Genomic DNA, 9860 nt, shown 5'->3' on the forward strand with positions numbered 1-9860 from the left:
TAATCTCCAAGGTATTAGTGAGAGATGAGTGAAAAAAAATATGTTTATTCATCACACCACATTATACATAAGGTCAGTCTACAACAGCTATTAAAATAAACTTTATTTCAGAAACCAAAAACAGCAACAAACACTTTTATTTAAGTGATACAAATGAACACATCTCAATATTACATCAGCACAAGCTCAGAGCATTTGAACGTAGAAATCAGTCATACAAATTCATGAGATCAGATGAAAGGGTTGCATTAGGTTGAGTATCTTCAATATTTTCAACGGCTGCATTGTAACTTCTTAATAAACCTGTTCTTACCAGTCTGACCCATTCGTTGTTGTTGCTATGCAGGCTATTGAATAACTACAGTACCGGTACCAGTTATTTATAGCCATTTTCTGCAATATTCTCCATTCTCCACTGATGAACATTTTCCATAAGGCACAATATCTGACTGGAAGACCCAGTTATGTGATATTTTCTATTAAAACACGTTAGCTCAATTTCGATTCTACTGTAAATATATTGTGCTAGGTATCTGTTTAATCAACTTTTTTTTTCTTCTGTGCCCTCTTTATGGTCAACATTTCTAAAGAATATATTACTCAACCTCAAACCTTCCAAATATACAGTAGTTTAATAATACTTCTGATCCAGTCAATACAGTCAAACAATAGACCTGTACAGATACAAACCTGATGCATCAAAAATGTTTATAGTGGCCGTCTTCATGTGTGACAATCCTTTGGGGAAACTGGTAAGAAGTAAAACCAGATAATAAGATTAGTGCAAACAATTTTCTCAATCATGTACATGGGAAATGAAGGAAGTAATATCTTAAAATATCTATATATGAAAATGTTAACAGTGTAAAATAAATTCAATTTCTGTCATTTTATATTCAAGGGTGAAATTATGGGATTTACAATGTTTTCTAAAGAACATTATTTTTTTCATTTAAGTGCAGTCCCTTACAGAGCTGAAGTTGTAAAACAAGGTGCTAACAAGTTATGATTCAACACACTACAAAAGAAAAACATATTAGAAAAATATCATCAACCAATAGATATCTTATAAAAAAATCACTGCTGTAGGAAAAAACTTTGGTCTGGAATTAAACTACTCACAACACCTGCTGTTCTTAACCCAGACATTCACTCAGTAGTTACTTCTGCATTTCATAAGCTGGCTGCTGTGGGTAAATTCATGAGAATTAAGGCCAATGCCGATTTTGTCGCACCGCCGAATTCGATTCCATTGTTTTGAATGAGACAATGCACACGGCGTGCAATGCGATATTGTCGCAGGACAACATTCGATTCTCAATTCACACCAATTCAAAGAATTCAAAGAATTGAGAATCGAATGTTGTCGTGCGACAAAATCGCACGCTGTGTGCATTGGCCTTTATAAGATCGCTCAGAGTTGAACAAAACAGGGGCCATTGGCCAGAATCTTCATGTTGGTCTGAATACACCAACACCATCTCTGGAAAAAGAGCACACAACCTCAAAAGGTTTCACCTCTCAGTCCAACTGTGAAGACCTACTAAACAAACACCAGTGTGCCCAGAGAGGCTAACCCACACGTCCCTCCTCAGCTACAGAGCCCAGTCATTTGGTTGTTTTCCGAGGAGAGGGAGAGAGGCTGAGAAGGGCCTGGTTCTAACCTGTCACCTGTCTTTGCCTAGGGTGCTAGTTTAGTTTAGTCCATGCAGCCTGTCTGCTCTACCCTGTCCTCTGCTGCCACAGGCAGGATGAGGTGGGAGATGCGGCTCCACAGTCCACCAAACTTATCCATGTCCATCGTGTTAAAGGAGGCCTGGCTGACGGAGCCCAAAAGCCTCTTGTGTATATAGTCCTGTACCTTCTCCTCCACCTCATTCAGACTGAGCTCCTCCCCCACCTGCTCTTCCGGCAGGAGCACAGTGAAGAGCAGGAACACCCGCTTGTAGGCAGCGTTTTCGTGGTCGCAGTAGCGGTAGAAGATGAGGGTGGAGCCCGGAGGCAGCTCCTCAAAGCGGTGGATGACAGCCACAGGCTTGTCCCCCTCGAAGGCGCCCCGCAGCTGACCATCGATGTCCAGCTTGACTTCATCGCTGTCCTGGGTGGCTTTGCTAGCTCCTTCGATGTGAAGGACAGAAGCATTGAGGGCGGAGGAGTAGGCGGAGGCCAGGCGATGGGCCAGGCAGTGCAGAGTCTTCTCAGCTCTGCGACCGGCTGTCAGGATCAGGCTGACGGGCTCTGTGGGCTGGGCCATCTGGAGGTGCCTCTCCAGGTGGATCCGGCTCCTCCTCCACAACTCAGACCGCTGGCTGGGGAACAGGGCTTCCAAGGCAGAAAACCGAACCAGAAACTCCCCTGGTGTCACAGGCCAGGCTGGGTGATCTCCACCACCTGCAGGCCCATGGCGTACTGGGAGGTTCTGGTAGCATAAGAGACCCAAAACCATCGAGGCAAGCAGTATCAGAACCTGACACATCATCCTTTTGCACCCTTTTAGGACGAGAGGAAAACTTAGATACAGACCAGACATACTGTATGGTGCACATTATACAATTATGAATTCATTTTGGGAATGGGGTGCTGAACTCTGGGTGCTTCTTTAATAGATTATAGGATCAGAAATAATATGAAGAAAAATAAATACATATATAATAATTAGACTAAAACTTACCTCCAGAGGATGACCCAGAATGTCCCTTGAGGTCAGCTGATTTTTTCCTCTTTTTAATGTCTGACAGGATAAATAAACAAATAAAACATTGAAAAAGTTTCAAACTGTAAAAAATGTGTTAAAAAATTAACAACAAATGTGGTAAAAGACTACCACAAACATGTTCAAGCCATGGCAGTCTGCACTACCTTGTTTAATTGGGAGAGTCGAGAGGTTTGTTTTTGAGTAGGAACGTTGTTCACAAGGTCCAGAGGTCTGAATACGTGGGATACTTTAGAGGTGGGGTACCCTCCAACACTATAGTGGTTGGCTCCAGAAATACCTAGAGAGAAAAACATCATATCAAGAGCATGATTAATAAATAATACCTTATTTTGACATCAACTATTGTAAGAAAATAAAGGACAGCAACAACTTCTGGATTTTATAGGAATCCTTTACTTGTGTATCAGGCAACAGAGGCAGTCCTTGCTCTTGAGTCCAGCAGAGTGGTCTGACCAAGAACTTAATTCTCCTTCAGGTCTTGTAGTGTTTTACCCCTTTGATCTATCACCCAGCCTGAAGCCACTAATTATTAACATAATTTCATATAAATATATTTTACCCAAAAGCAGGAGTGTACAGTAATGATTATGAACAATTGATTTGCTACCCTAATCTGTCTAATCAGATTATCTATCAAACTGTCTCCCAAAGGGATCGGCGTAATGCCTGGAAGTATCCCGGATGTTCTTGCTTTCTGTTGAATAAATACATAGACCTTCTCTTTTAAAACGTAGGCCTATATTAGTTATTCAGTAATACGGTGGTAAAAGTGGAACATAATTGACACCCAAACAAACCTGCAGCGCTGCAATATTGACATGAAGATGGTAATATTTGGCTGCTAAATGTGCTCCCACCATAATATAATTGAATATTCTTAATTTATTTCTCTTTCCTTATCATCCAAGAAACTGAGAGTGTGGAAACATTTAACAGGTTTTCAGCTATATTAGCAATCACTTAAAAATGTTTAGGGTTAGTTAGGGTTAGGTGCTATGACGACTTGGTACATGCTGGCATGTCTATCCCTACCCCTAACCCTACCCCTACCCCTAACCCTAACCTTAACCGTAGCACCCTAGCACCGAACCCTAACCCTAGTTTTCCCACATGTACCATATTCCCACATGTACCGTAACACATATATATATATATATATATATATATATATATATATATATATATATATATATATATATATATAGGCTATATATATGTTTTAACCTAGCTGTAAATGGTTATGAGGGTTATAAGAATTATTTGATCGACTGGCACCTACAATTCCATGACGGCCACAGCCCTAACATCATAAAAATGTGAGAATAAATGATTGTTCATCATTATAACAATTCCCAAATATTTGTACACATCTGCAAGAGACACTCAGAACAAGGACTACCAACATTTAACTCTGTTACCGGTAGCTTTACCTTTCCCCTCCATTTTCTCCTTGTACTCTGACATGCTGCTTCTCAGCAAAGTCAGAACCTCTGGTCGGTTCTCCAGCGGTCTGAGTTGGGTTGCAGACTTGGTAGAGCCAGCAGCACCTCTCCTAGAAGATTCCACTGAATGGAGAAAAAAAAAACACATGGCCTTCATGAACATTGCATTATGAAAAATATCAGTTTGATCTTTTACTGATCCAGAATCACAAGACGTCTTAGCCTTGAGAGTAAAATGAGGCCATACCTCTCTTGGCTTTGAGACACTCTGTATCCGGACCCTCTGGATGAATGGATCTGCGGCTGCGTAGGTACAAGCTGGGATCAACCGTTGAGTTGATCCCAACTGTCTTGGGTAAATTAATGTCCCCCATCAGATGTTTACCAAAGGAACCTGTCTCAGGACAACAGATACATTTGACACAATGGACTAAATAGCAAAGCTAGAACATAACATTGAATTGGCCCGGACAAAAGGATCACTATTGGTCATCTAGGCTATTCTAAGAAAATAGAAAAACTGGTAGTAGTGTCCAGAGAAAAACTCACGTTTCTGCTGTGTGACATGGTGCTGGGAATCTGCCTCTGCAATCATCTCATCATCTTCATTCTGCTTCAGCTGTGGATCCTCATCTGTTTCCAGGACATCCATCTCATCCTCATCACTGCTGCAATCCGCATCCATCTCTGATTTACTCTTTTTGTTAGGGGACTCTTTGAGTTGAGAAAGCAAGTAGGAATCAACGGTATGCTCCAAGAAGACTAATAAAGAATAACTCAATAACAACTGCCCTAATCGAAAAGTTTAACTAGTAGTCAGTGTACTTTTACCATCATCCGAAGCATCCTGGATGTCATTGCCGTTGACAGGTCTGGACGGGATCTTGTTCTCTGCCCCTCGTGTCTTCCTCTTGAGGGGACCTCTGGGTGTCAACTCAACATTAACCGCTGGCGGGGGGTTAGAAAAAGAATAATAACAGCGTTAGCTTGTTAGCTAGATAGCTGGAATCTGTTAAGGGGTTCGCATAACTCGCATAACTTCCGATCGTTGACTTTATTTAACTGTCAGTGTAGACAGTGAGCAGCTACAACAATTGATTGTACTAGCTAGTTACAATACCGCCGACTAAAGATGTGATATCGCTAGCTTAAGTCATCTATGGGCGATGCTGAAAAGCCCTAGACTGGCTAGAAGATGGCATGCGTAGCGTTAGCCAAGAGGCGAGCCTAGTACAGGGATAAGCTCGTAAACTAACATCGTTTAGATGACAAACCTCGCGCCGATTGTCTTGCCGACGTCCTCCTGGCTGGTTGAGCGACATTATTGTGTAAAACCTCAGGATCCATGGTCGCACTGCAGTATCTAGTGCGGTCAAACGGAGTTAAGACTACATGAAGTTCTCAAAGCATTTTTTTCCAGGAGGACACGGAAGATTCATGACAGCACACCCCGACAACCGGAAATGAGTCCTATCTGCATAGATCTCGTTGGAAACCAAGGCTGTGTTCGGAATGGCATACTAGCATACTACTCATACTAGATATGACGTAGATTTTGAGTATATGCAGTGCGTTCACACTGTACAGTATGCGAGATTTGAGTATGAGAGAATCGCATACTTATTATGAATTTAGTAGGCAGTATGCAGTATATACACTCATTGAGTATGCTAGTATGCAGTATGCTAGTATACCATTCCGAACACAGCCCAAATCTCTGGATGTATAATAATGTACCCAAGGGGGCACATTACAAACTAGACTAGAGGAATAATCTGTGGAAGAAGTAGGATTTATGGTAAGATTTGTTAACAAGGTGGCGCACCCGAATCGGGTTTATTTATTCATGTGAGAATTCAGAACAGAAAGAAAACGGCACTAAAATGCTGCTGGGTTAAATGCGGAACATAACGCTTTGCTTTCGCTTTCGCTTTTTTATCAACGATCAAGGCAATTCAAGATAGCTACTCTAATAACATCTCTTTTCTCTAGAACCCTGAATCTCAACGATATACTAGTAAGCTAGAAAATTCTGCATAGGTATGAGGTTGCTATAAAGTTATAGCCGCTTGCCAGTTTAGCTACACCGGTCAACATTGGCTAGTTTGGGCTAACCGGGTAGCTTGAACCGCCTGGGAATGATTTGCTACAGTATTAGCTAGATTATATTATATTATATCACAGCTGCCAAGTCTCACGCAATCCCAGCCCTGTTATATTATAGTATTAGCTAGCTATATAAACAAGCTCTCTCCATACTGGCGTTCACTGCTTGCTTACGTTCTACGTTTTGAGACAGCTTTTTTTCTTTAATATCTTGGCTAAGCAACATAACATCATCATTACTAAAGGCTTACTCAAGCATTGTGCGGTTAGAAAAGTGAACCAGATGTGTTCTTGTGATAGTGACTGATGATACTCTCCTTTTACAGCGAATTTGAAACCCAATGGTTCACCGTGAGTAAGGAAGGTGCCCCTTACCCCAACAGAAATGGCAGAGGCAGACCCCACCCAAATAGGCCTACTTGATACAGGTTACATTCCGCTAATGACTAAATCAATGGATTCCTAACAAGTCAATTAGGAGAACCAATTCATGTCTTTCTTTGTCGCTTAACTTTTTCTCAGGCACCGGGGACGGGGACAACCTCTCATCCACCACTGTGGGCAAGGGTACAGCTAGCAATGAGCATGAACAAAAGGAGACTACCGGTAGTAGAAAGCATAGTGTAATAGAAAGAAATACAACTGGAGAAGATCCCAGCCCCACTGAAGGTGAGATACGTAAGGTTTTGCCATAGATGATGTACCGTTTAATGATTTTCAGCATTCTGGCTCACTTCTTGGTCTCTGTTTTTGTTGTTGCTTCCTACTCGGGGGGGGGGGGGGGCAGTGAGTCTAAATCAGGCCAATGAAGTGGATGATGAGAATGTCATCACTGCCCATCAAGAGATTAGTGAAGAGACCTCCACTGAAAGTGGAGAATCAACTGACCAGACAATTGACAAACCTTCCAGTAAGATTCCCTTTTCCCTTCAGTTCTTAGACTGTACATTAGGAGCTTGTAACTGTAGTTAGTAGTCCCTTTTTACTGTACTTAGTAGTGACCATAGTCCTCTTATTATGTCTCTATACAGAGAGTGATCATGGAGACGGACTTCCGCAACAACAGGACCTAGACAACCCAGACAGTGAGCTTAGAGAGGGTAAGAATGCCTGGCATCCCTGTTCAAAACCTACCTAAAATCAGATGACAGTGAGAATTTAGTATGACTTTGTTGTGGTAAATGATTGGTTTGCTGTCTTTTACCTGTTGTTCCTTTTTACGAGTGTTATAATTGTTGTTGTTTTTTTATCCCTGGTTAGATCAGAGTGGCAAAACGAAGAAGCCCCTCCAAATAAATGTGTCTGAAAGCCATGTCTGCGAATTGGAGTGTAACACACAAAAAAAGGGGGCCACAGCCCTCACCTTAAACCAAAGCTCTGGGATTGCTGAAGAACCTTTTGGGACTGCTAAAGAACCTTGTAGGACTGCTGAAGAACCTTCTGGTATTGCTGAAGAACCTTCTGGTATTGCTGAAGAACCTTCTGAGACTGCCAAAGTACCTTCTGAGACTGCCAAAGAACCTTCTGGGACTGCTAAAGAACCTTCTGGGACTGCTAAAGAACCTTCTGGGACTGCTAAAGAACTTTCTGGGACTACTAAAGAACGTAAGACAGCTGTTTCCATGTATCCATCTTGACTACTAGACAGAAGGGTCTGTTTCACTTCTAGTTACTCTCTTATACTGTACTTTTAGTATGTGTCCAGGGAGCTGGAAGGTGTACTACTAAGTACTGGTTGATTTGGTATTTTCAAACGTTGAACAACATATAACAGCAGCATTTTCTTCTGCCCTCCTTAGGTAATCCTGCTGTTATTGTGGGGATTTTGCTAGCATTTTTGTCCGTCCTGGTGATGTGGTTTAACAGTACTCCGTCTCCACCTGAGCAGACAAAGATCGGCCCAGTAGACATCTTCCTCAGGGAGAGGAAGAGGGTGGAGGCAGAGTTCCCTGGCCAGCGTCCTGAGCTATGGAGGAGGAGCATGATCCACCTGCAGAGGCACCTCCAGATGGCCCAGCCCACAGAACCCGTCAGCCTGATCCTGACAGGCGGCCGCAGAGCTGAGAAGACACTGCAATGCCTGGCCCATCGCCTGGCCTCCGCCTACTCTTCTGCCCACAATGCCTCTGTTCTACACATCGATGGCGCTAGCAAAGCCACCCAGGACAGCGACCAGGTGAAGCTGGACATCGATGGTCAGCTGCGGGGCGCCTTCGAGGGGGACAAGCCCGTGGCTGTCATCCACCGCTTTGAGGAGCTGCCTCCGGGCTCCACCCTCATCTTCTACCGCTACTGCGACCACGAAAACGCCGCCTACAAGAAGGCTCTGCTGATCTTCACTGTGCTGCTGGAGAGAGAAGAAGAGGTGCCGGCCCATCTGAGCCTGAGTATGGTGGAGGAGATGGTGGACGACCACCTCCAGGCAAAGTTCCTCTCCTCAGACCACCCGGCAACCTTTGATGAGATGGACATGGACAAGTTTAGTGGACTGTGGAGCCGCATCTCGCACCTCGTCCTGCCTGTGGCAGCAGTGGAGGGTGTGGAGAAGCGGGGGTGTGGGGTGTGACAGTGGGAGTCTAGAATGTGTTTCTATCTAAACAAAACAAGCTGAAGCATGTTCCCAGATCTTTATTTGGGCTAATATCATTGTCCTAAATATGTAGGGGTTCAATAATGGTCTCTCAGTCAGCAGAGCAAATGTTTTTGTTTTGCGTTGGGCCCTCGAGAGAAAGAAGGCTCTTAGCAATAATACATAGACAATACCTATTTATAAAATTTCTGTGGAGGTTTGTCTTAAAATTTGATCTCAGTATAAATCATGTTTTGGGAAATGGGATTCAGATGTAGGGCCTGGCACTTTACTATTAGTCTACAAGAAACAACATTTGGGTCTGATGCACCCAGAGAGAAAATGCATTAAAATAAAAACTACAATGGGTCTTAAAATATAATTTATGATCTTGAAGACATTATGATATGGTTGTATATTTGTGAGATCGGCTTCTAATGAAGTATGTGATTCTTGTGAATTATGTTTTTAACAATTGTACTCTAAAATGGTTGTTGTTCCTATGGACGCTATTGATCATAGAGTTCCACTATGTGTAAGACAGACTCCCAGTGTTTATCATGACTTTTTTGTAACCATGGGTTTACTTTGTCAGTAATACCTAGGTTGCCTCACCTTATTTTGATAACAGATCATGTATCAGATGCATTCGAATAATCACTGTATGTGCCTTAAATTAAATAAAGGATTGTAAGGGTGTGCTTGCATGTTGTTATTGAATACATGTATTGCGAGAGGGCGCCAAAGACCATCTTTTCTGTTGGGTTAGGAATACATGTGCCGTTACGATTTTGGATTTGATGAGACGTAAATTCACAAAACTGACGTCAGGTCTTCTCTCTTCCACTCCGCTGCGAGTCAAACACATACACAGTCCCGCTCATCACCGCTGTTACTCGCAGCGGATGCAGACACACAAGGGACCATACAACACTTGCTTTCAATTTGACCAACAACTAGAGATAGCTGTTTCATTTCATTTCACATGAAGCTGGTGGCAGAATGAGATGCGGACAGCTGTAAAGTT

At 42.7% G+C, this 9860-nt stretch overlaps 2 protein-coding genes across 3 annotated transcripts; one reads left to right on the forward strand and one right to left on the reverse strand.

Annotated features, from left to right (window-relative positions):
- Positions 1–88: 88 nt before the first annotated feature.
- On the reverse strand, positions 89–5550 carry LOC308154756 (uncharacterized protein). The gene is made up of 8 exons (XM_080527972.1): positions 5433–5550; positions 4990–5106; positions 4708–4872; positions 4406–4552; positions 4147–4281; positions 2860–2993; positions 2672–2731; positions 89–2419 (listed from the first exon to the last, which is right to left on the reverse strand). Exons 1-8 carry the CDS (start codon positions 5503–5505, stop codon positions 1700–1702), a joined length of 1551 nt encoding a protein of 516 aa, XP_080384098.1. The 5' UTR covers positions 5506–5550; the 3' UTR covers positions 89–1699.
- Positions 5551–5875: 325 nt separating this feature from the next.
- On the forward strand, positions 5876–9526 carry LOC308157579 (torsin-1A-interacting protein 2-like). Of its 2 annotated transcripts, XM_080531163.1 has the most exons (7): positions 5876–5956; positions 6591–6692; positions 6787–6933; positions 7052–7174; positions 7296–7364; positions 7525–7869; positions 8064–9526. In XM_080531163.1, exons 2-7 carry the CDS (start codon positions 6650–6652, stop codon positions 8828–8830), a joined length of 1494 nt encoding a protein of 497 aa, XP_080387289.1. In that variant the 5' UTR covers positions 5876–5956; positions 6591–6649; the 3' UTR covers positions 8831–9526. The 2 variants fall into 2 exon arrangements, with proteins under 2 accessions (XP_080387289.1, XP_080387290.1); XM_080531164.1 differs by lacking the exon at positions 7296–7364.
- Positions 9527–9860: the final 334 nt, after the last annotated feature.

The sequence above is a fragment of the Nansenia antarctica genome (genome assembly GCF_963989245.1).
Source record: "Nansenia antarctica genome assembly, chromosome: 1".
NCBI lineage: Eukaryota > Metazoa > Chordata > Actinopteri > Argentiniformes > Microstomatidae > Nansenia > Nansenia antarctica.